The sequence below is a fragment of the Macaca nemestrina genome, chromosome 14 (assembly GCF_043159975.1).
Source record: "Macaca nemestrina isolate mMacNem1 chromosome 14, mMacNem.hap1, whole genome shotgun sequence".
In the NCBI taxonomy this organism is placed as follows: Eukaryota; Metazoa; Chordata; class Mammalia; order Primates; family Cercopithecidae; genus Macaca; species Macaca nemestrina.
Window position 1 is genome coordinate 75,838,359 of NC_092138.1, and position 25,919 is coordinate 75,864,277.

Genomic DNA, 25,919 nt, shown 5'->3' on the forward strand with positions numbered 1-25,919 from the left:
TTGAAACTGGGTCTGATATAGACTCTAATTTTAACTGTCAATGAACAGGAAATGCAAGAAACTAAGGAACATGTTAAATACCACCACAAGGATGAATGCAAAAACTCCAGACTGTGGGAAACTACTGAACAATGAATCAGGTTTCTTCAACAAATACAGAGAAATCTATAGATTAAAGGAGAAGTAAAAGATATATTGACTGGCTGGGTGTGGTGGCTCACGCTTGTAATCCCAGCACTTTGGGAGGCCGAGGTGGGCAGATCACGAGATCAGGAGTTCGAGACCAGCCTGTCCAACACAGTGAAACCCCGTCTCTACTAAAAATACAAAAATTATCTGGTCATGGTGGTAGGCGCCTATAATCCCAGACACTTGGGAGGCTGAGGCAGGAGAATTGCTTGAACCAGGGAGGCAGAGTTTGCAGTGAGCCAAGATCCTGCCACTGCACTCCAACCTGGGCGACAGAGCTAGACCCTCTCAAAACAAACAAACAAAAGATATATTGACTAATTGCAATGTGTGAATCATATTTATTTATTTATTTATTTATTTTCTTTTTTTTTTTTTGAGACAGAGTCTCGCCCTGTCGCCCAGGCTGGAGTGCAGTGGCCGGATCTCAGCTCACTGCAAGCTCAGCCTCCTGGGTTTACGCCATTCTCCTGCCTCAGCCTCCTGAGTAGCTGGGACTACAGGTGCCCGCCACCTCGCCTGGCTAGTTTTTTGTACTTTTTAATAGAGACAGGGTTTCACCGTGTTAGCCAGGATGGTCTCGATCTCCTGACCTCATGATCCGCCCCTCTCGACCTCCCAAAGTGCTGGGATTACAGGCTTGAGCCACCGCGCCCGGCTGTGAATCACATTTAAATAATGAGAATTATTTCAATCTTCCCTCAAACAAATTATGTAAAAAATAATGAGGCTAGGGGTGGTGGCTCATGCCTATAATCCCAGCACTTTGGGAGGGTGAGGCAAGGGGATCCCTTTAGCCCATGAGTTCTAGACCTGGGCAGCATGGTGAAACCTTGTCTCTACAAAAAATACAAAAATTAGCTGGGAATGGTAGCGTGCACCTGTAGTCCCAGCTACACGGAAGGCTGAGGTGGGAAGGTCTGAGCCTGGGAAGGTCGAGGGGCTGCAGTAAGTGGTGATTGCACCACTGCACTCCAGCCTGGGCGACAGAATAAGACCCTATCTCGAAATAAATAAATACACAAAATAAAATATAATGAGTTTAAGAGAAAGGAAATTAAAATACTGGCTGAATATTATGATGATCTTATGAATAATATGATATTGTTAATTATTTGGGTCATGTAATAGTGGTCTTATTTAAAAATTTTTTTATTTCAATAGCTTTGGGGGTACAAGTGGTTTTTGATTACATGGATGCATTGTATAGTGGTGAAGTCTGAGATTTTAGTGCACCCATCACCTAAGTAGTGTACATTGGACCCAATGGGTAGTTTTTTTTTTTTATCCATTGTGCCCTCTTACACCCTTCTCCTTCTGAGTCTCCATAGTCCATTACATCACTCTATATGCCTCTGTGTACCCATAGCTTAGCTCCCACTTATAAGTGAGAACATACAGCATTTGATTTTCCATTCCTGAGTTATTTCATTTAGAATAATGGCCTCCAGCTCCATCAAAGTTGCTACAAGACATTGTTTTATCTTTTTATGGCTGAGTAGTATTCCATGGTGTATACACACCACATTTTCTTTATCCACTCAATAATGGTACTTTTTTTTTTTTTTGAGACACAGTCTCACTCTGTCGCCCAGGCTGGAGTACAGTGGCACAATCTCAGCTCACTACAGCCTACGCCTCCCAAGTAAATCTTGTGCCTCAGCCTCCCAAGTAGCTGGGATTACAGGCCACCATGCCTGGCTAATTTTTGTATTTTTAGTAGAGATGGGGTCTCACTATGTTGGCCAGGTTGGTCTTGAACTCCTGACCTTAGGTGATCTGCCCACCTTGGTCTCTCAAAGTGCTGGGATTACAGGCGTGAGCCACCGCATCTGGCCTAATGGTACTATTTTTAAATAAAAACAATCTTGCTAGTGTTGGCCGGGTGCAGTGGCTCACACCTTTAATCATAGCACTTTGGGAGGCCAAGGCAGGTGGATCACCTGAGGTTGGGAGTTCGAAGCCAACCTAACCAAAATGGAAAAACATCATCTCTTCTGAAAATACAAAATCAACCAGGCGTGGTGGTACATACCTGTAATCCCAGCTACTTGGGAGTCTGAGGCAGGAGAATCACTTGAACCCAGGATGCGGAGGTTGCGGTGAGCCGAGATCATGCCATTGCACTCCAGCCTGGGCAACAAGGGTGAAACTCCATCTCAAAAAAAAATTTAAAAGATTGATTCTTAAATATTAATGATGAAATTATGTAATGTCTGGAATGTTCAAGAAGAACATGGGCGGTGGGGATGGGTAGGCAGCCTTGTTCATGGTCTAATGAGTAACACCTGGGGTTCTTAAATGATTTTTGTCCATTTTTGTATCTATTTCAGATCCTCCACAAGAAAAAGGTAAAATACAAAACAAAATATCAACAAACCCAACAGGTAAGTGGGCTACCTTCAAAACATAGCCAGTAGGCATATAAAGTCTGTTTCAGCAGAAGGCGTATTTTGGATGTGGGGATGTTCTACTTCACAAGTGTTCTACTTGTGAAGAAGCTTTGGCTTCTCAGCTCCGAAAAGAATCAGGAAAATGTCCAGAGTGGAGGAAGTAAGATGCTGCTCCTTAGATTGATGTTTGATCTCAAGGATCCAGCCCCTGCTACACGGCTCTCTCTGAAAGGACCTGACTAAGGTTCTTCACTAAAACATGTTTTCCACTGCAAATGCATGAGAGAGTACTGTGAGTTACTCCTGCAGGCATGGCTACATTCACGATTATGATTGAGACAGAGTGGAACTAATAAAAGAATTTGGGCCTGGCACAATGGCTCATGCCTGTAACCCCAGCACTTTGGGAAGCCAATGAGGTTGGATCACTTGAGCCCTTGAGTTTGAGATCAGCCTGAGAAACATGGTAAAACCCCATCTCTACAAAAAATACAAAAATTATTGAGGCATGGTAGTGTGAACCTGTAGTTCCCAGCTACTCAGGAGGCTAAGGCAGGAAGATGGCTTGAGTCCAGGAGGTTGACACTGCAGTGAGCCATGATCACACCGCTGTACTCCAGCCTGGGTGACAGAGTGAGACCTTGTTTCAAAAAAATTAAAAAACAATAATAACAATAAAATAATCTGGAGTCATTTAAGTTTTACTACACTGAAACTACATCATAAAGCTAAAAAAATTACCACTAATAATAATAATGGCAGCTAACATTTATTGAGAGCTGACTTTAGGCTTTGATTACTATTTCTGATTTACAGATAAGGAAAGTGAGACATAGAGAGGTTATATACCTTACCCAAGATGGCAGAGCTGAGATGTGGCTGAACTGGAATTCAAATCCACCACGTTAGTTTTCTAGGGCTGCCATGACAAAGGAACACAGATTGGATGACCTAGACAACAAAAATTTATTTTCTCAGAGTCTTGGAGGCTAGACAGCTGAGATTATGGTGTCCGTGGGGTTGGTTCCTTGTGAGGGCGATGAGGGAGGGATCTGTTCCAGGCCTCTCTCCTCGGCTTGTAGATGGCTTCTCCCTGTGCCTTCACATACTCTTCTCTCTTTATGTGTCTATGTCCACATTTCCTATTCTCATAAGGATACCGGTCACATTGGATTAGGGCCCACCATGATGACCTCATTTGAATGTAATTACCTTTTTAAAAACTCTGTCTCTGGCTGACTGTTGGTTCATACCTATAATCCCAACACTTTGAGAGGCCAAAGCAGGAGAATGGCCCAAGGCCAGGAGTTCGAGACCAGCCTGGACAACATAGGGAGAGCCTGTCTCTACAAAAAATTTAAAAATTCACCAGGTGTGATGGTGCCCACCTGTAGTCACAATTATTTGGGAGGCTGAGGTGGGAGGATTGCTTAAGCCAGAGGGGGTTGAGGCTGCAGTTGAGCCATGATCATGCCACTGTACTCCAGCCTGGGCAACAGAGCGAGACCCTGTCTCAAACAAACAAACAAAAACTGTATCTTCAATTATGGTTGCATTCTGAGGTACTTGGGGTTAAGATTTCCACCTGTAAATTTTGAGACAGCACAGTTCAGTCTGTACCCCTCTGTAGCCTGCTTCCAGAATGCTCAGCCCTCACTCTTTCACCAAATTCTCTACCACCAAAGGCACAATGGCCTGGGTAAAACCACAGGTGCATTTGCTCATATTTTGAGTCATAGGAGTATGCCAAGTGTGGCCTCTCAAAGCAGTGTTGCTGTCCGTTAGAAGTCCATGGGTTACAATTGAGGGAGCTTCCTAACATCTTGTGATCTGAGTGAGAACAAGCAAACATTTATTTGGGTGTTGGATTGACAGGGTGGTTCTCTTGCACATGCCTTGGTCCCAATGAACTTATGGTCACTAAATCCTCAGGAACCTTGCCTTCTCTGTTATCTTCATCTAGTTTTGTTTTGTTTTGTTTTGTTTTGTTTTTTTGAGACAAAAAAAACAAAGTGTCTTGCTCTGTTGCCCAGGCTGGAGTACAGTGGCACGATCTCGGCTCACTGCAACCTCCACCTCCTGGATTCAAGCAATTCTCCCTGCCTCAGCCTTTTGAGTAGCTGGAATTACAGGCACCTGCCACCATGCCTGGCTAGTTTTTGTATTTTTTAGTAGAGATGGGGTTTCGCCATGTTGGCCAGGCTAGACACAAACTCCTGACCTCAACTGATCCACATGCCTCAGCCTCCCAAAGTGCTGGGATTATAGGCGAGAGCCACTGCACCCGGCCTTCTTCTTTTTCTATATCTTCAGTCTCTCACTCTCTACTCCCTTTCCCCAAAAGCCTATAAATATCCTTCTTAAAGACAAAAGCAAGTTTCGGGGGGCCGAGGTGGGCGGATCACTTGAGGTCAGGAGTTCGAGATCAGCCTGGCCAAAAAGGTGAAACTCCATCTCTACTAAAATACAAAAATGAGCTGGGCATGGTGGTGCACGCCTGTAATCTCAGCTTGTCAGCAGGCTGATCGCTTGAAGATCAGCAGGAGAAGAGGCAGGAGAATCGCTTGAAGCCAAGAGGCAGAGGTTGCATTGGGTCGAGATCGCGTCACTGCACTCCGGCCTAGGCGACAGAGCAAGATACCCTCTCAAAAAAAGAAAAAAAAAAAAAGAATAAGTATTTCCATTATAAGAATTTCTGTAATAATTTTTTATCTCCCAATTTTCTTCCTACGTTTCAACTCTTCCTTCAAGAGCAACTCTTTTCCATATCTACCTCACAAATGTTAGCGTTTCTCATGGTTCTATCCTCCACCCCCTTCTACATGCTCTCCCTATAAGAGCACATCTACACTCACATCTGAAAGACCATCTGTAGACTTATTAATTCCAACCCACAGTCTCCATGTTAGAGATCTAGGTCTATAGTGAGCATAATCCATCCAGTAGCAGCCTGGTAGGTATCTCTTCTGATGTTCCATAGGCTATTAACACTCAGGGAACTGATAATCTCCCTTTCACCTCTAAAAACAAACCTATTCTTCCTCCTGTTTTTCATAGGATCCAAGCTGTTACCAAGGACAGAAACCCAGGGTCAACCTTGATACTTTTTTCTAACGATTTTTTCAACAAACGAATCAATCACCAAGTCCAGTAAATTCTACATTATAAATATCTCTAGATTTAGTTCCTTCTCTCAATCCCTATTGTCATTACATTTTCCTCAGGCTTTCACTATCTCCATCTTGATTGCTCTATTAATCTCCTCACTCATTTCTCTGTCTTATTGTACCACACTCCAACTGTTCATTTCTGAATAGGATGCATTTTAAATATCCACTTGGCTGGGCGCGGTGGCTCACGCCTGTAATCCCAGCACTTTGGGAGTCTGAGGCAGGTGGATCACGAGGTCAGGAGATCGAGACCATCCCGGGGAACGCGGTGAAACCCCGTCTCTACTAAAAATACAAAAAAAAAAAATTAGCTGGGCATGGTGGCTGGTGCCTGTAGTCCCAGTTTCTAGGGAGGCTGAGGCAGGAGAATGGCATTGACCCAGGAGGTGGGGGAGCTTGCAGTGAGCGGAGATTGCACCACTGCACTCCAGCCTGGGTGACAGAGCAAGACTCCATCTCAAAAAAAAAAAAAAAAAATCCACTGACCAGGCATGGTGGCTCACGCCTATAATCCCAGCACTTTGGGAGGCCTAGGCGGGTAGATCACCTGAGGTCAGGAGTCCAAGACCAGCCTGGCCAACATGGTGAAACCCCGTCTCTACTGAAAATAAAAAAATTAGCCGGGTGCTGTGGCAGACACCTGTAATCCCAGCTACTCGGGAGGCTTAGGCAGGAGAATCACTTGAGCCCCGGAGGCAGAGGTTGCAGTGGGCTGAGATCATGCCATTACACTCCAACCCGGGCAATAGAGTCTCCAAAAAAAAAAAAAAATTCCACTGAGGCCAGACGTGTTGGCTCATGCCTGTAATCCCAGCATTTTGGGAAGCAGGCAGATCACCTGAGGTTGGGAGTTTGAGACCAACCTGTCCAACATGGCAAAACCGCATGTCTACTAAAAATACAAAAATTAGCTGGGCGTGGTGGTGGGTGCCTGTAATCCCAGCTACTCAGGAGGCTGAGGCAGGAGAATCACTTGAACCCGGGGGCAGAGGCTGCAGTGAGCTGAGATCACACCACTGTACTCCAGCCTGGGTGACAAGAGTGAGACTCTGTCTCAAAAGAAAAAAAAAATCCATTGAATACCTACTATGTCCTCTGACAATATACTGTATGCAGAGATGAAAGCTACAGCTCTTCCCCACAAGGTGCTCACAATGTAGTGAGGTGGATAAATAAATAACTGAAACACTGGCAGGTCAATACTTTGAGAGCCCAGAAGATGGGCACATAAACCGGGGAGATCTTTATAAGAGGCAAATTTAGTCATGTTTTCCACTAGCTTTAAATACTTCCATGGTTCCCCAGTACCTTTAGATGAAGTTTAGACTCCTCAAATGGCAAGCAAAGCCATTCAGATCTTTGAGACCTTCATCTCCTGTCTCAGTTGCCCTGTACTCTCATGCCTCTGCCTGTTCACATAGGCTAATCCTTCTGCCCAGAAAAACCTTTCTTCACAATCTTTCTATATACTCTTCACCTTTCAAAGCTCATAGCAAGAACCATATCCTTGTGCAAGCCTTCCCTAACCTGCCAGCCTCTTCTGAGCTTCCTACTGCCATAACTTTATGACTGTATTCTAATGATCTCTGTACAAGTGCAAGACAGGGGTTGGGGGGGCAGCATCTTACTCTGTTTGGAATCTCCAGCACTGGGTCAGGCACACCATGGAGTTGAGAGAAATTTTCAGCCATTTGCTCCTCTACCTCACTCAAATCCCACAGCATAGGCACACACCCTGAATGGTGATTGTGTGCCTGGACTTTGAACAATCCCTGTGGCCTTGTCCTCCAGCCTTTATAAATTGTTGATTTCCATTGTCTAATCATCCTCTGACTTGTGGCTGCCCAAGCCCTGGGCACCATGCCCATTTCTGCAAGCCTGCTGGTACCCTCAGCCTGCCTGTCATGTCACAGTGCGATAGAATAATTCTCCTTTTACTTGCCTCTACCCAGTGCTCTTTCTGTATCGCAGTGTGGGGTGGGTGTAGTGTGTGTGTACGTGTGTGTGTGACAGAGAGAGTGAGAGAGAAGAGATGTTGTGAGCCAAACTTCAGAGATAGTGTTCAGCTTCAGTCCAGATAGCAAACTCAACCTCTTCACAAATCTTCACAGTCATGCATACTAGACATACATTAACTTAGTATATTTTATGAGAATTTGTGCATCGACACAAAAGATTCCATTGTGCAGCAGATATCTTTCTGCCAGTGTTGTGGTTGCATTCTTTCCCCCATCTCCCTGCCCTTCTCCTTCTTCACTGTCTCTTAGGAGCAATACAATTCCTCTCCTTGTCTCATGCAAAGCAGTTTAGCAAACATTTTTTTCTTGATGGAGAAGGCCCTTGAGACTTCACCTTCCACCCCAAATGTCATTTCAAAGTATTTCTTCTAATCAAATAAAGGGCTCTCCCTCAGAGAGTTCTGGTAACCAACATTTTCTCCACCTCATTACTTGCAAGTCTTTACAGTTCTGCCATTTGGCTGTGGCTAAAGTTCATCCCTCAGGCCCCAAACAAGAGGAGTTGACAATTAGTAGAGTACAGGGCTTACTCACAGGACACCATCTGTGTTAGTCCCTTCTTAAACTGCTAATAAGGACATACCCAAGACTGGGTAATTTATAAAGAGGTTTAACTGACTCCCAGTTTTGCATGGCTGGGGAGGCCTCAGGAAACTTACAATTATGGCGGAAGAGGAACCAAACACATCCTTCTTTACATGGTGGTAGGAGAAAGAAGAATGAGAGTGTTATAAGGGGGAAGGCCCTTATGAAACCATCAGATCTCATGAGGACTTACTCACTATTACGAGAATAGCATAGGGGAAACCATCCCTATGATTCAATTACCTCCCACTCTGTCCCTCCCATGACACAGGAGGATTTGGGAACTACAATTCAAGATGAGATTTGGGTGGGGACACAGCCATCCTAGTCATCTCACTGAGTCACCACAGTGCCCAGAACAGTGTCCAGCACACATAAGAGATATTTGCTTATGGAATACAGAATAGTTTGAGTGATTAACCAGCATCCCTCACGAGACAGGGAAAAGATGACACACCACGCTTGGAGAAAGGCAGGACCCAGAAGGGCCAGAACCCAGGCAAGGTGTGGAGGAAGGGAGCTTAGCCACTTGAATAAAGGTGGTTTTCTAATCCTAGAACATATGTCCATTTCTTTACATTTAGTGCCTTTGGTAATAACATATTTCCCTTGTAACCTCATGCTAGGGTCTGAAAGTTTGTGTCCCCCCAGGATTCATATGTTAACATTTAGTCTTTGGTGCAGTGGTATTAAGAGTTGGGGCATTATGTCGGGTGCAGTGGCTCATGCCTGTAATCCCAGCACTTTGGCGGGGCCAAGGTGGGTGGATCACCTCAGGTCAGAAGTTTGACACCAGCCTGGTGAACATGGTGAAACCCTGTCTCTACTAAAAATACAAAAATTAGCTAGGCATGGTGGCGGGCACCTGTAATCTCAGCTACTTAGGAGGCTGAGGCATGAGAATGGCTTGAACATGGGAGATGGAGGTTGCAGTGAGCCGAGAGCATGCCACTGCACTCCAGCTTGGGTGACAGAGTGCAACTCTGTCTCGGAAAAAAAAAAAAAAAAAAAAGGAGAGATGGGGTATTTGGGAGGTGGTAAGGGCATGAGGGCTCTGACCTTATGAATGGGATTGGTGCCCTTATAAAAGAGGCTTAAGGGAGTTGCTTGCCCCTTCTGCCAGGTGAGGACCCAGCAAGAAGGTGCCATCTATGAAGCTGGCACCATTAGACACTGAATCTGCTGGCACCTTGATCTTAGACTTCCCATACTCCAGAACTGTCAACAATAAATTTCTGTTACCTATAAATTACCCTGTCTATAGTATTTTGTTATAGCATCCCAAACAGACTAAGACACCTTGTTTTTTGGTTTCATATTTTTTGGAGGGGAAATCTATGGGAGCTATTTTATGAGAAATCAAGATGTTCTAAACTGACCCAAGCTAATTTGGCCCCTCAGTAATTGCCAGGTTCTTTGGGTAAATATCAGTAACCTCAAGTGGTTAAAAGTCAGAGTAGCATACACTCCGTACCTCACAATCTCCACAGCAGGTGAGGTCTCAGAGCAAATTCCGCCAAAGCTACAAATGTTTACTAGCCAGCAGGGCAAGAATAGCCTTACAGCTGGCTCTTGAGACTCTTGAGAAGACCCATTCTCTGCCTTAGGCGCTACAAATAACACAAACTTTATAAAGCAGACATGAGGACCAGCCACTCTTCTGTAGGGTCAAGTCTCAGCCACTAGGAAGGAGACTGATCCAAGGCAGCACTAGACCTCAAGCACCTAAAGTTTGACCACTAAACCACTGAGCTTGCTGGATCCATACACCTCATTCATGCAAGATCAATAAAGCATCTATCTAACCAACCACATGTCTTGAATCACTCTTATCTCACTCATTCAAAATTACTTCCCTAGGCTGGGCATGGTGGCTCACGCCTGTAAACCCAGCACTTTGGGAGTCCAAGAGAGGTGGATTGCTTGAGCCCAGGAGTTGGAGACTAGCCTGGGGAATGTGGCAAAATCCTGTCTCTACCTCCAAAAATATAAAAATTAGCTAGGTGTGATGGTGCATGCCTGTAGTCCAGCTACTCAGAAGGCTGAGGTGGGAGAACTGCTTTGAGGGTGTAATAATCAGTGATCACATCACTGTACTCCAGTGTGGGTGACAGACTGAGACTACGTCTCAAAGAAAAAAAAAGAAAAAAAAATTCTCTCTGATTAAAATCCCTCAGGTGAGATTTTGATAAGGATTTCAAAGTACTGCATAGCCATCTTTGGAGTGTTAAGTCTTGATGAGAGAACTTCAAAAGCTAACTTATCTGCCCCAGGATATATATTAGAGGTCACTCGAGCACATATGTATCATGCCATATATTAAAAGTATTTGCAAATACTAGGCTGGATGCGGTGGCTCATGCCTGTAATCCTAGCACTTTGGGAGACTGAGGCAGGCAGATCACCTGAGGTCAGGAGTTGGAGACCAGTCTGGCCAGCATGGCAAAACCCCGTCTCTACTAAAAACACAAAAATTATCTGGGCATGGTGGCATGTGCCTGTAATCCCAGCTACCCAGGAGGCTAAGGCAGGAGAATCGCTGGAACCTGGGAAGCAGAGGCTGCAGTGAACCGAGATCGCACCAGTGCACTCCAACCCAGGTGACAGAGCAAGACTCTGTCTCAAAAAAATAAAAAATAAAAATAAAAGCCTTTTCAAATACAGACAATGTAATATTTAAAAACAGTATGAATTCCATGATGGCACAGGAACTGTAGCATTATAAGGAAAAAGTAAAAGTCCCCTTTTGGTAGTGGCAGTAGCAGGAATTCAAGTGGGAGAACACTAAGTGGAAAGGGGAGAATGCACAGGTTGGGTTGGAGTGGGGCAAAGGGTCCAATGATCATCTAGAACTTTCCTCTGCTTCAGCATGAAATGACTTGTGTTTGCTTTCATGTCAGAGGCTGTTCTATCATCAGCGGACTTGCAAGAACTAATTTCAGCTCTGTTTTTGTAACGCCTCATTTTAGAAGAAATGGTTCCTTCTTCTGCTGTCAGCACAAATGTAAAAATTAGGAACGTATCTGATTGCACCTGTAGTTACCCACTTGCAGTCACAATTAGCCATAAGCACCATCTGAAAATGGCAAAAGCCATTAAGCATGCCTGCAATTAAGTAACTGTGGGCATCATTAGTTGCATCGTTAGTCACATGAGTAAGTTTTATGGTCACCATGGCTACCTCCTGATACCAAATTACCCACCCAACAAGGGAGCACTAGAGCTGCAAGCTGACCCCCCTTCCTTCTCCAATTTTGTGAAAATTGCATGCTTTTTTCCAATTATTTCACACAAATGAATGGGGAATGTTTGCAAATACAAACTACGTCAAGCAAAAAAGAAATGGTCACCCTGGGTTCTGTGTGTAAATTGTTCATCTTTTGTTGTTGTCGTTGTTGTCATTTGACATACAACAAAGCAAAGTAAGCTATCTCTTTTTCTGGTAGAATAACTCACTTGCGGTATATAGGTGACAATATAATCTTTCATGTGTACATTCCTGTATATAGTTTATTTCGCACCATAGTTATCATTTCCCAATTTGAATATCTGCTACAAATTTTCAACTAGAGAGCTTTACATCCTGTTAGAGTTGAAATGTTTAGATCTTTTTCCCAGAGGATTTTAGTCTGGAAGGAAAATGGGCCCAGAGACCTAGGAAAATAGTTTCTGCCTAGAGAATGATGATCTGTGGAAATGTCATCGAGAAATGTATTCTTAATGAATCACTAGCCTGAGAATGAAACATAATGTTCTTCTAAATCCCAAGAAATATATACTCATGTAACAGATCAGAGTAGGGCAGAGAGATGCATACTTTAATTTATATTTATTTATATTGTATGTTCAAGGGACTTGATATGACAATGGATTAATCATCCTTTTCTAAGTAGCATGTTTCAGATTTACCTATCCCAGAGATGAGTAGCTAGGCCCTATCAACTCCATTTACGAGTTTAGAAAGTATGGAATAGACTAAATAGCTCATAGTCTCCCATCTGTCTATTGGCATCATTTGCCATTTGGAGAGAGGAAATATTCCATCAGACTTTCTGACCCTAGTAACCTTAGACCAAAAAAAGGGAAATCTGTCTCTAGAGCAGTGCTGTCCAGTGGAACTTTTTGTGATGATAGAAATGCTCCATGTCTGCACTGTCCAACATACAATCACTAGCCACTTGTGGCTAGTGTGTGCTTGAAATGGGTCTAGTATGGCTGGGGAACTAAATTTTTCATTGTATTTACTTATTTATTTATTTTTGAGATGGGGTCTTTCTCTGTTGCCCAGGCTGGAGTGCAATGGCAGTGTCTCGGCTCACTGCAAACTCTGTCTCCTGGGTTCCAGTGATTCTCCTGCCTCAGCCTCCCAAGTAGCTGGGATTACAGGTGCCTGCCACCACACCCAGCTAATTTTTGTACTTTTAGTAGAGATGGGGTTTCACCATGTTGGCCAGGCTGGTCTCGAACTCCTGACCTCAGGTGATCCACCTGCCTTGGCTTCCCAAAATGCTGGGATTACAGGCATGAGCCACAGTACCCAACCATTGATTTTAGTTAACTTATTTTATTTATTTATTTTTTTGACAGTCTCGCTCTGTTGTCCAGGCTGGAGTGTAGTGGTATGATCTCGGCTTACCGCAACCTCTGCCTCCTGGGTTCAAGTGATTCTCCTGCTTCAGTCTCCCGAGTAGCTGGGACTACAGCCATGCACCACCATAGTTAAATTTAAATAGGCACAGGAGGCCAGCAGCTACCATATTGCACAACGCAGCTCTAAAATACACGGCTACAGTCAGAAAAAGAGGCCAACAGTGGATCCAAATCTGATCAAAAGTGTGATAAATGGGTGGCAAAGTATTTAAATCCAAATTCACAGGCTGTAGTCTTGGCTTCACTGCTTACTAGCTACATAATCTTGGATGAAACACTTCTCAAGTTGCATTTAAAGCTATCACGTTGGAGGTAGTGTGGAGATTGGAGAGAAATCAGAGATGACGGTGAACCAGCTTGTCTTCCTTTTGCCTGGATGTCTCTGCTGTGTACCATAGAAAGCTGTTCAGGGGAAAACACTGAAGGCCTTCCACCTTTATATATGATATTGCTTATGAAACAGACCAGATATTATTTTCCACCAGCTGGTTCTGAGATATTGGTATCCTTTAATTATTGTACTAAGAATGGACATTGATTCAATTTCTACTTGATTGAATGACTTCAGTGGCAGAGTTCCCAAAGGACATGCATTCATGCTGATAATGATGCTTGGAAACCCCAGATACATTCTGCTGGTTTGCTTTCTTTACTGTCTGCTCTAGGGAGAAAGAAAGGATTGGGCAGTAGAATAGCTGTTATTTGCTTATTCATTCAACAACATTTATGACACTACTAAGTCTTAGAAATGGTGGTTGGTGCTGCAAAAGTCTATCCAGAAGTCAGATGCTATACTACATGGGAGCACTTTAGGGGAAAAAAAAAAAAAAGCCCTGAGCTTCAAGTCAGAAGACCTGAGTTCAAGCTATGACTTTGCTGGTAATTATCACTGTGATTTGGAGACAAAGGCCTCATTTGGAAAATTATTGAAATTCCCTTGAGCTGGAAAAAATCTCTTATTCCATGAAAGGTTAGATCTCCATTAGCATGACTAAGGCCTACTGCCTGACCTTTGAGAACTATCCAGCAAGCAGTAAAACACAGCTTCACCCTCAGAATTCAACACGCATATCTCTTCCTGGATTCAGGCTGAGAGGATCAAATTAAAATAAGAGACAGACACCAGAAGGAGCTTTTAATTTTATTCTGTTTTATTTATTTATTTTTTTTGAGACAAAGTCTCCCTCTGTCACCCAGGCTGTAGCACAGTGGCACGATCTCCACTCACTGCAACCTCCACCTCCCAAGTTCAAGTGATTCTCCTGTCTCAGCCTCCTGAGTAGCTGGGACTACCTGCATGCGCCACCATGCTCAGCTAAGTTTTGTATTTTTAGTAAAGATGGGGTTTCACTATGCTGGCCAGGTTGGTCTTGAACTCCTGACTTCGTGATCCACCCGCCGTGGCCCCTCAAAGTGCTGGGATTACAGGCATGAGCCACCGCGCCCAGCCAGGAGCTTTTTATTAACTCAGAAGTTGTTCTTCTTGGGACCAGCACAGTACAAAAAAAATCCCCAGGAGCCGAGGCACAACCCTACTGCAGGCTGGGGTTCAGAAAAAGGAGGGTCTTACAGAATAAGCAGGAATGTATCAGCTGGAGGGGCAGGGAGAAGGACATTTCTGGCCTTTGATAGGCTTGGAACAAAGCAGAATTGCAGCTGAGAGGCTGCCAGCATTGGTGGTGGTGAAGGAGAAGTGGGTCCTCACAGGCAACCATATTTTCCCCAGATTGGCTTTGCATGTCTGCAGTCTCAAGTTCTCTGAGTTCCAGAATCCTGTATCCAATTGCTTACCTAAAATCTCTACTGGAGTTCTCACTGACACCTCAAGTTCAACAGTTCCTAACTGATTCGTGATTTACCTCTATCCACACCCTCTAATAGTCTGATTTCTCTCTAGTTCTCCCTCTTCTAGTAAATAGAACCACTGTATTGGATTGTACCAGTCAGAAACCTAGGATTCCACCCAGCGATAACTGTTCTTTCCTCTCGGATTGTGTTTCTCAAGTTGGTCTACTTTTCATCTCCAAACCCTGACCTGGTCTGAGCATTTGATCATCTCTCCTCTGGAATACTACAACAGCTTCCTTATATCCACAATAGGAATGTGTTCAGTACTTTCTAAAAACACAGCTAGAAAACATCCTAAACATGCTAATCTAACAATGCCATTCATCAGGTAAAACCTTTCAGTGACTTTTAGTTTTCACAACCTAAAGCACAACACACACACATACACACACACACACACAAAAACATTTCCTGTCTATGTGGAATTTGCATTATGAAAGCATTAATTAAATGTACCAATTCATGTAAAATTTCAAGAAGGAGTTGAGGAGAGATGCACGGCAGTATGTACTATCTCACATGGACAGGGAGATAAGGGAAGGCTTCCCAGAAGAAGCAAAGTTTGAACTGAAATCTAAGGATGAGTAATATTTAGTTAAAGAGATGAGAGAATAGTGAGACAGACACTTGGGGCAACATGTTCAAAAGGCCTCAAGGCAGGAGGGAACAGGCTAAAAAAATGGCTGTGGGATCAAGCTCAAGAGAGAAATGTGGTTCAAGAAGGTAGGGAGGTGGACAGACTTTGTAGACCATGATAAGCAAATTTGACTTTATCCAAAGTAATTAAAAGATACTGAAGATTTTGAGGCTTTTTTGGTTTTGTTTTTATTTTGAGATAGGAGTTCAGCAAGACTTCTTTCTCAAGACACAGGTCACAAAGACCCCATTGATAAAACAGGATGTGATAAGGAAACCAGCCCAAACCAGCCGATATCAAGATGGTAATAAAAGCAACCTCTATTTGTCCTCACCGCTTATTATACACTAATTATAATGAATTAGCATGCTAAAAGAAACTCTCATAAGCACCATGACAGTTTACAGATACCATGACAACTCACAGGAGTTACCCTATATGGTCTAAAAAGGGGAGGAACCCTCGGTTTCAAGAATTCCCTGCACCTTTCCTGAAAAACTCAAGAATAATTCACCCCTTCTTTAGCATATGATCAAGAAATAACCATAAAAATAGCCAACTAGCAACCCTTGGGGCTGCTCTGCCTATGAAGTAGCCACCCTTTTATTCCTTTCCTTTCTTCATAAACTTGCTTTCACTTTACTGTCAGCTTGCTCTTGAATTCTTTTCTGCATGAAGTCAAGAACCCATGTGACCTCCCAGGTTGAGCTTCAATTTTGAGGTTCATCCTGTGACATTATAAAATACTTGATTGGTAGTTTTTGTTCTTTCAGCACCTTGAATATTTTATCCCATTGCTTTCTGGCCTCCATTGTTTCTGATGAAAAATCATCTGTTATCTTATTGAGGTTCCCTCGTATGTGATAATTCATTTTTCTCCTTTTTGGGGAGCATCTTTCCCCCACTCTTTTTGTGTAGAGTGGGGTCTTGCTATGTTACCCAGGCTGGTCTTGAACTCCTGGGCTCAAGCTATCCCCGTCTCAGCCTATGCCTGGCTCATTTTTCTCTTGCTGCTTTCAAATTTTTCCCTTTTAAAATTTCTCTTTCAACATTTTTACTGTCACGTGTCTGGGTGTAGATTTCTTTGCATTTGTTCCACTTGGAGCTCTTTAGACTTCTTGGATTGTAGATTTCTCTGAGCCTCTGTTTATTTTTCTTCATTCTTTTTTCCATTTGTTCTTTTATCACATAATCTCTATCAGTCCATCTTCAAGTTTGCTGATTTTTCTGCTAGTTCCAATCTACTGTTGGATATGTCTAGTGAAATTCTAATTTTAGTTATTACACTTTCCAAATTTAGAACTCCAATTTTTCATTTGGTTAATTTTTTTGTAATTTATATCTCTTTACTGACATTCTCTATTCAACGACACGTTGACGTTATGCCTTTGTTTACTTAATTAAGCATGGTTTTCTTTAGTTCTTTGAACATACTTATAATGCCTGCCTTGAACTTTGTCAATCAAATCTGGCATCTGGGCCATCTTTCTCAAGGCAATTTCTGTTGCCTGATTTACTGCCTATGTATGTGTCATGCTTTCCTGTTTCTTTGTATGTCTCTGTATAGACATTTCAGGTAACAGACTGTAGCAATTCTAGATATTGAGTACCCCCTCAACTCCAGGGCTTATTTTTGTTCCTTTTTGCTTATTTATTTAGTGACTTGCTTAGATAATTTTAGTAAAGTCTATTTCCCTCACAGTGTGAAGCGTCTGATGTTGCTCCTCAGAGGACATACACAGACTTGGACATGAACAGTCACTGTGGGGTGACAGTAGTTTCTGCAGGACTCTCTTTATCTCTCTTTCCTTGATCCCTCTGTTAAGCTACCTACCTTTGTTAGATGCTGCCTAATTGTCAGGTGATTACTTTTTTTTTTTTTCTTTTGACAATGCCCTGGGACATAAATTGTTCCACAGTCTGATCCAATTAGATTTAAACCCCAGAAAAATAGAGGTAGTTTCTAAGCCCAGTTTTTGAGGTTTCTTGTGACTCCAAGAGGATTCCTCTTAGTTGTCTCTCTCCCTGGTTCTGTCTGGTAAGTTAACTGGCCTGTGGTTCAGCTTCTTGCTCCCATGGAGTTACCAGCCTTCTCTTAACTGCTTACCACCAAAATCTCCATTGTATTTGAGAGAACTTTTAGACTTGAGCTTTCCCATATTCTGCTTTAAATAAAGTCAATTTCTTTGGGGAGAGTGTTAGAGCTCTCTGTTCTTAGGGAATTCCTCTTCTCCAGGGCAAAATCTCTGAGCCACTGCCCTGAAGGTAAGGACAGGGACAGTAGCCTTCTCTTGAACTGACACCCCTGCTTTACACTCAAGGTAGAAGATGGGAATAGTGGCTTCAGATCTTGTCTTGCCTCTCCTGGCATGAAACCTCCAACCTAAAAGTAAGCTGGAACAAGGACTAATGGGACCCCTGTACTCTTGACCTCCCATGCCTAGGACAGAGCCTCCATCTATGAGTGGGAGTTGGGTGGAGGAAGGGAGCCCCTCCTCCCTCAGCCACACTCACCAGGAATTTAGCTTCTGCAATTCAGAGGTGGGGGATGAAAAATGCTAGTGGCCTGCCCTTCCTAGAGTGCTACTATATCCCTTAACTAGGAGCAGAGGGGAGAGGAGCCCTATTTTCTTGGTGATATTTGACCAGACTGGAACTTCTGCCATGAGGTTGAGATGGGAAGGGAGGAGGGAGGGGGTGGGGTGTGCCAAAGACTCCTTTTGTTCCTGCCAAGATCTAACAGATTTTCTTTAATAAATGTTTCTTCATTTGCTATATGCTCTTAGGACAATTTCCAGGGATTTATAAATGATTGGGTTTTAAAAATATATATAATGTTCAATAGTTATGGCTAACTCTGAAGAGTGGGTCCATAGAGCTCCGCACACTGCTGTTCTGCAAGTGGAACTTCTGAGAGGCTCAAGGAGGGGATTTAATGATCAAAAGATCCTTCTGACTATTGAGTGAAGAATGGATCAAAGGGAGATCAAAGTATAAGCAGAAACACCAGTTAGAGGATACATTGAGTTGTCCAAAAGGGAAAGAAAAGTAGTGACTAAAGAGGTGTGAAAATGGTGAAATAACGACCACATCTTTTGTTTATCATTATAAATCTAGCACCTAGCACATGGTAGGTACTTAATAAATACTTGTTGAATGAAAGAGTGACTGCTACCCACCTTAGAATTAAACCTTCACATTATCAAGCTTCTCAGCATTGACTTCTCTTTTGCTCTGTTGCTGGATTATGGTAAGACTTGTTTTGTGGAAAGGCTGAAAAATTATAGTAGAAATTCTAGTATATGAAGAAGCCTTTGTGTAGGCTGACATGAGTCACCTCATCTGAGCCAGGAAAGCTTTTCAGAAGATAAAACATTTGACCAGGCCCTGAAGTGTGACCCTGGTGATGCTATAGAGGGAAAAGGGGGGAAATCTCAAGCTCTACTATGTTTTCTTAGACAAAAGCAACATTTTAATTAACAGAAAATCTCTGGAATATTTGTCACATTTATAATTCCAGTAAATTTATCTCTTTCCTTTCCTCGGAGTCCTTAAATGTAAACTAAGAAGGTTAAATTAGCTGATCTGTACAGATTCAGCAGCTCTAACATTCTAAGAGTCTATGCATCCATGAATGAAAGTCTGCAAGGAATAAATAATGAAAGGAACAAAATGCTCTTCCTACCAAATACTAAACTTAAATCAAGACAAATGCTTTTAATTTGGATTATGTATTGTTTCCTTTTTTCCCTTGAATTTGACACACATGAAATTATAGTCTAGAAGAGAACAGATAAAACGTAGTTTTATTGAGCAAATGATCACTATTTTAGTAACTGGCAAAGATTAAAACCTTTCAGCAACATCTTTTTTTTGTTTGTTTGTTGTTTTTGTTTTTTGTTTTGAGACAGAGTCTTACTCTGTTGCCCAGGCTGGAGTGCAATGGTGTGATCTCCACTCCCTGCAATCCCTGCCTCCTGGGTTCAAGTAATTCTCCTGCCTCAGCCTCCCAAGTAGTTGGGATTACAGGTGCACACCACCACGCCCAGCTAATTGTTTGTATTTTTAGTAGAGAAGGGGTTTCACCATGTTGGCCAGGCTGGTCTCAAACTCCTGACCTCGTGATCAGGAGGCCTTCCAAAGTGCTGGGATTACAGGTGTGAGCCACCACGCCCGGCCCATTTCAGCAACATCTAAATGAATAAACACAAGTCCAATCCTCTGTCTTCTTCCTGTACTTATTTGATTTCAAATAATAACTTCCATTTTCAAATGTTTTAAAAATTTTTGGTGGTCAATGGATTATTTGAACCTCAGTAAATATATGAGCACCCTCTGAAACACATATAGAACAATATACATACCCTCAAGTATCCATGCAACTTGAAGAAGTTTCCCAAACCTTAAGGGCGCTGGGTTCCAGAGTAAGTTTATATTGTAATTTACAATTTAAAAAGGGCATTTTGTATCTTGCTTAACACACAACTCTGTAAGCAAAGCAATATTAACTTCATCTTACATATGAAGAAATTGGAACTTAGAAGAGTTTATCATTCATCTTTTCCAGGAAGGGAAGACCAAGCACTGAGGCTGCTTTTTTCCCAGAGTGCTGATAGCCTCCCATGGCAAGGGGGAAGGAAATCAAAGCCAATGTCCTGTTCAAAATAGAATATCTAAGGAGGGACCCCTTCACTCCAGTGAAAATGGGGTACCAAAGGTTTACACCTCTCCCCTACTCCAAGGGCTACAAGAAAATTACCTTGTTGCTGAGCATAAGAGACAGGGAAAAGGACTGAAAAGTTTCCACAAGCTAATCATCACTCAAATTTGCAGCCTACAGACACATCACTGAATTTGATTAGTCAAAAAACTGTCAACTTCTGAATTTATTTAAAAATTGTTCTGAATTGTTAATACCTTTGAACAGCAAATAATCAAATATATATCCACTCTAGAGGAAAACAACTTTGTCCTAGACCAGAAAAACATCCCACATATCATACATATCATTTTTCAAATAAATGAGCAGCACACAATCAAAAATAATCAAGCACACAAGCAAGATACCATGAGCAAGAACCTTTAGAAACCACAGAACAAATAGACAACATACCAGATTTTCACACATTTCTGATGTTGGAATTATGAGACTTAGGCTATAGAACAATATACTTAAAACAAATCTGCCTATTTTTTTAACAGCTGGGGAAGGAGGTTGTGTGCGTGTGTGTGTGTGTGTGTGTGTTTCTTTTTTCTTTTTCTTTTCTTTTTTTTTTTTTTGAGACGGAGTCTCGCTCTGTCGCCCAGGCTGGAGTGCAGTGACGCGATCTCAGCCCACTGCAAGCTCGGCCTCCTGGGTTCAGCCATTCTCCTGCCTCAGCCTCCCAAGTAGCTGGGACTACTGGCGTCCGCCACTACGCCCGGCTAATTTTTTGTTATTTTTAGTAGAGACGGGGTTTCACCATGTTAGGCAGGATGGTCTCGATCTCCTGACCTCATGATCCACCCGTCTCGGCCTCCTAGAGTGCTGGGATTACAGGCGTGAGCCACCACGCCCGGCCCATGTGTGTTTGTTTTAATACTTGGAGAAAGCTCACTTCTGATTGGAGAAAAAGTATAAGGGATAAAGTAACCTAACAAATTTGAAAAAGAACCAAAATGAATTTCTATAAATACAAATTATAATAACCAAAATTGAGTACTGAATAACATTAAATATAAGTGAAGACAGAATAAGCAAACTAAATGTAGGTTAGAAAAAATTATTCAAAATATCACGAGATAAAAATATGGAAATTATGAGCATTCAGAGACATGAAGTGTAGAACAAGGTCTGATGTACACTCCACTGAAGCTCCACAAGGAGAAGGAGACAGAATGGTTGTTAATTTTCTTATGGCTCTTTATTTTTTATTATAAAATTATTTAAGCATACATGAAAGAAAAAAGTAGATAATAGTACTATAAACCATATATGCCTATCACCCAGACTTCACAGTTATCAAGATTTTGCCACATTTGTTTATTTTCTTTCTTTGTTTTTATTCCTTTCTTTGTTAAAATATGTTAAAGCCATTCCCAGAAGTCATATTGTTTTGCTTTTATAGGCAATACTTGAATATCGAATCGCTAGGAATTTTCTAAGACTAATAAAAGGTACTATCCACACAGATTCAAAAATCTCAAGCATTCCCAAGCAGGATAAGCAAAAACAAATCCACATCTGGACACTGTACAGAAACTTCAGAATATCAAGACAAAGAGAAACTCTAAAAAGCAGTCATGGGTTTACATAACTTGCTCAAGGCCATGTAGCTAATAAATGACAGAGTCAAGCCTCCTTTCAGGGTCTTTTTATTTCTAAATTTGGCATCTTCCCTTAATAGTACACTAAACCTCTATACTAAACTCATTGCTTGGGTAGCATTCAGAGAATTGACATACTTACCTTAATAAATATATCTCTCAGTATATTTTTTCTTTTACAGTAATTTCTTCTAACCTATTTTTAGTTTTCTTATTCTGTCTTCAGTTACATTTAATATGTTATATTTACATTCTACTTCAGAACTGGGACCAGAAAGAACTAACATTCAGTCTTTAACTGGTGGATTTTTACCTAAGGATTAAGAGTAGGCAGAGACCCTTACAGCTCAATGACTTTCAGTCTTCATTTTATAGATGAGAAAACTGGGTCCTAAGTGAAGACTTGGCTGAGGGTAACAGCTGACATATCATTGCCCAGACATACAGGAAGCTTATGCTTGTGATGGAAACCACTAACCATGTCCAAAATCTAGAGAGAGCTCACTACACAGAAGGAATTTTTTTTTGAAGTTAGAAAAAAAATTTCATCTGATCTGAAAAAGTTGGGTTTGTCAATATTTCTTTAATTTCCTAATGAGAGAAATAAATTGGATATCCTTAAAACAAGCAGTTGTAGAAGTAAATGAATGACTTCACCCTGGTAAAGTTGGGAGCAATCAAAGAGTTGGTGGAGTAAAAGTCACCGACACTTGACGATTAAAGGAAGCGTGGGAGATGACAAAGTGACATTTAATTCCACCCTAGACCAGATATTGTTGGAAAGTGTGAGTTGTACAGAACATTTTGATCAGACTTTGTAACTTTGTATGTAAGATTAGGATTCAGTGATTGATGAGTTGAAGATTCACCAAAAATTACCAACATTTTAAAAATAACTTATTTTTAATTTTTAGAAGTTATACATGCTTGTTACAGGAATTTTAGAAAACACTGAAAAATATAACAAATAATAAAAATTTTAAAAGATACATAAGAAATATAATTTAAAGTGCAATAAGACCGGGCGCAGTGGCTCACGCCTGTAATCCCAGCACTTTGGGAGGTTGAGGCAGGTGTATCACCTGAGGTCATGAGTTCCAGACCAGCCTGGCCAACATGGTGAAACCCGTCTCTATTAAAAATACAAAAAAATTAGCCAGGTGTGGTGGCACATGCTGTAATCCCAGCTACTTGGGAGGCTAAGGCAGAAGAATCGCTTGAATCCAGGAGGCAGAGGTTGCAATGAGCTGAGATTGCGCCATTGTACTCTAGCCTGGGCAACAAGAGCGAAACTCCTTCTCAATAAATTAATAAATAAAAAATAAAAATAAAAAAATAAAGTGCAATAAAATAAAAATAATAATTCAGTAAATAAAAGTTATATCAGTAACTAATGATACATTGCTAATGTATCATTGTTTTCTTCTCACCTTTCTTCTATGCACATAAATATGTTTTTACTATCACTGTGATAAACACCCTCATTCATAAATCTTTGACCATAATTTTGTTTATTTCCTTTGAATAAACTCCTAGAAGTGAGGTTATAAAGGTAAGATCTTTGTACAGTTCACAATATATTACCAAACTGACTTTCAGAATGGTTGTAACAAACTACATTTCTAAGAACTTTATTCAAAGTGGAGTCCCACACAAGAGGATTTGTTCATTCAGCTACGGTAAAGCATATGGTGGACTATTATGTAGCCATTGAAAATCATTCTTTTGAATCCTATATAATGATGCGGAAAATGCTTACATTGTAACATTAGGTTACAAAGTAGCATACAAAACATTATACACAACATGATCCCAATTTTGTTCAAAAAACTACGTACACATTTAGAAAACACACATACGTATACACATAAAATAAACTGAAAGGCAAAACACCAAAATATTATAATGGTCAGCGGGGAACACAGAGTTGTTGTAAAACAGCAGAGTTGTTAAGAGATCAGGCTTCCAGTCAAACAGAGCTGTGTCTGAATCCTGGCCTGCCACTTACAAGCTCAGGTTTACAACCTTGGGCTACTGCTGTAACTTCTCTAGGACTCAGTTACCTCCTCTAAAAAAAAAAAATATGGAAAATGTGGCTGGGTGCGGTGGCTCATGCCTGTAATCCCAGCACTTTGGGAGGCTGAGGAGGGTAGATCACCTGAGATTGGGAGTTGGAGACCAGCCTTATCAACATGGAGAAACCCTGTGTCTACTAAAAATACAAAATAAACCGGGCATGGTGGTGCATGCCTATAATCCCAGCTACTTGGGAGGCTGAGACAGGACAATCGCTTTGAACCAGGAGGTTGCAGTGAGCTGAGATCGCACCTTTGCACTCCAGCCTGGGCAACAAGAGTGAAACTCTGTCTCAAAAAAAAAAAAAAAAAAAAAAAAAGAAAAGAAAAGGAAAAGAAAAATGTAAAAAATGAAACTACTTCATAGGTTCACAGTAAGGATTAAAATAAATGGAAAGAATGTAGGACTCCTGAGATAGAGTAATCAATAAATGATTGTTATTTTTGTCTTTTGGATAGCATGACTATAGGGGGTTTTATTGTCTTTGGTGTACTTCTTTTTAAATTGTTTAATTTTTTTTTGAGACAGAGTCTTGCTCCGTTGCCCAGGCTGGAGTGCGGTGGCATGATCCCGGCTCACTGCAACCTCCGCTGCCTGAGTTCAGGCAATTCTCGTGCTTTAGCCTCCTTAGTAGCTGGGATTACAGGCATGTGCCACCATGCCGGGCTAATTTTTTTATTTTTTAGTAGAGACAGAGTTTCACCATGTTGGCTGGGCTGGTTGGGAACTCCTGGCCTCAAGGAGTGATCTGCCCACCTCGGCCTTCCAAAGTGCTGGGATTACAGGCTTGAGCCACCTCGCCCAGCCTCTTTTGTGTACTTTAAAAAACATTTTCGTATATTTTCTAAATTAAAAGGCACCAAAACTATTATCACAGAAAAAAAAAATTTGTTTAATACAATACTACTTTTTTCTCTTTTTTTTAAAGATGGAGTCTCACTCTGTTGCCCAGGCTAGAGTGCAGTGGTGCAATCTCAGCTCACTGTGGGTTCAAGCGATTCTCCTGCATCAGCCTCCCAAGTAGCTGGACTACAGGCATGCACCACCACACCCGGCTAATTTTTGTATGTGTAGTGGAGATGGGGTTTCACCATTCTGGCCAGGCTGGTCTTGAACTACTGACCTCAGGTGATCCACCCACCTTGGCCTCCCAAAGTGCTGGGATTACAGGCGTGAGCCACTGCACCAGGCCTGATAACACTACTTCTTTATCGGGGAATTAAGTCATATTTCCATGTCATTGTTTCTCTGCCAAAAAAAAAAAAAACAAAAACAAAAAAAAGTAAAATTCTAGGAACCTCTCGAGTTTTAAAAGACCTGTAGTGAAATAATAATAGTTTACAGGTATGGAGTGCTTACTATCTGCCAGGAACTATGCAGTGGTAATTCCAAGGGCAGAGCAGTGGAAGAGCCTAGTCTGGTGCAACAATAGGGGGTGAATTGTCTGCAGAGGATGTGAAAAAGCTATAAAACCTCATCTGTCTGCTTTTTATTATCACCATGTGCCCACAATTTTAAACAATGTTGGCCAGGCACAGTGACTCATGCCTGTAATCCCAACACTGCAGTCCAACCTGGGCAGCAGAGCAAGACCCCATATGAGAAAAACAAAACAAAACAAAACAAAAAAACAATGTCAGCAATAGATATACTCTTCCTTAAAAAAATCTTTGGTTGGTCTACCTTCAAACTGTTGAATTTTAATACTGTGGTGTGTGTGCATATATATACTTATAGACATATGTTATATAATATATATATCTAATACTTATATGTGTGTGTATATATATGTTTCAAATTAGCAAACATTTATTATTTATGTCTTACCAAGCATTATATTCTACATGGAAACAAATCCAGACAACCACTAGTTATGCATCCACCCAGACACACGTGGACATAGCTGCATGGGGTTGCCTCAAGAGTAAATTCATAATGGTTAGGAATTGTTCAAACTCATTGAGGTCATTGTTCATGTCTTGAATCCCTGTAGTACAATATATCTCTATACTTAAACGGTAGATATAAATAACGATAGCACAGTGGT

General features: G+C 41.6%; 1 protein-coding gene across 2 annotated transcripts in view; it reads left to right on the forward strand.

The window, feature by feature from the left end:
- The window catches only part of LOC105481019 (solute carrier family 44 member 1), a 243,524-nt gene that overhangs the window by 11,651 nt on the left and 205,954 nt on the right, over nucleotides 1-25,919 (forward strand). For both annotated transcript variants that reach the window (XM_071078099.1, XM_071078098.1), the window contains exon 2: nucleotides 2,523-2,576. In XM_071078099.1, coding sequence (XP_070934200.1) covers nucleotides 2,523-2,576 — 54 coding nt within the window. The remainder of the gene's footprint in view (nucleotides 1-2,522; nucleotides 2,577-25,919) is intronic.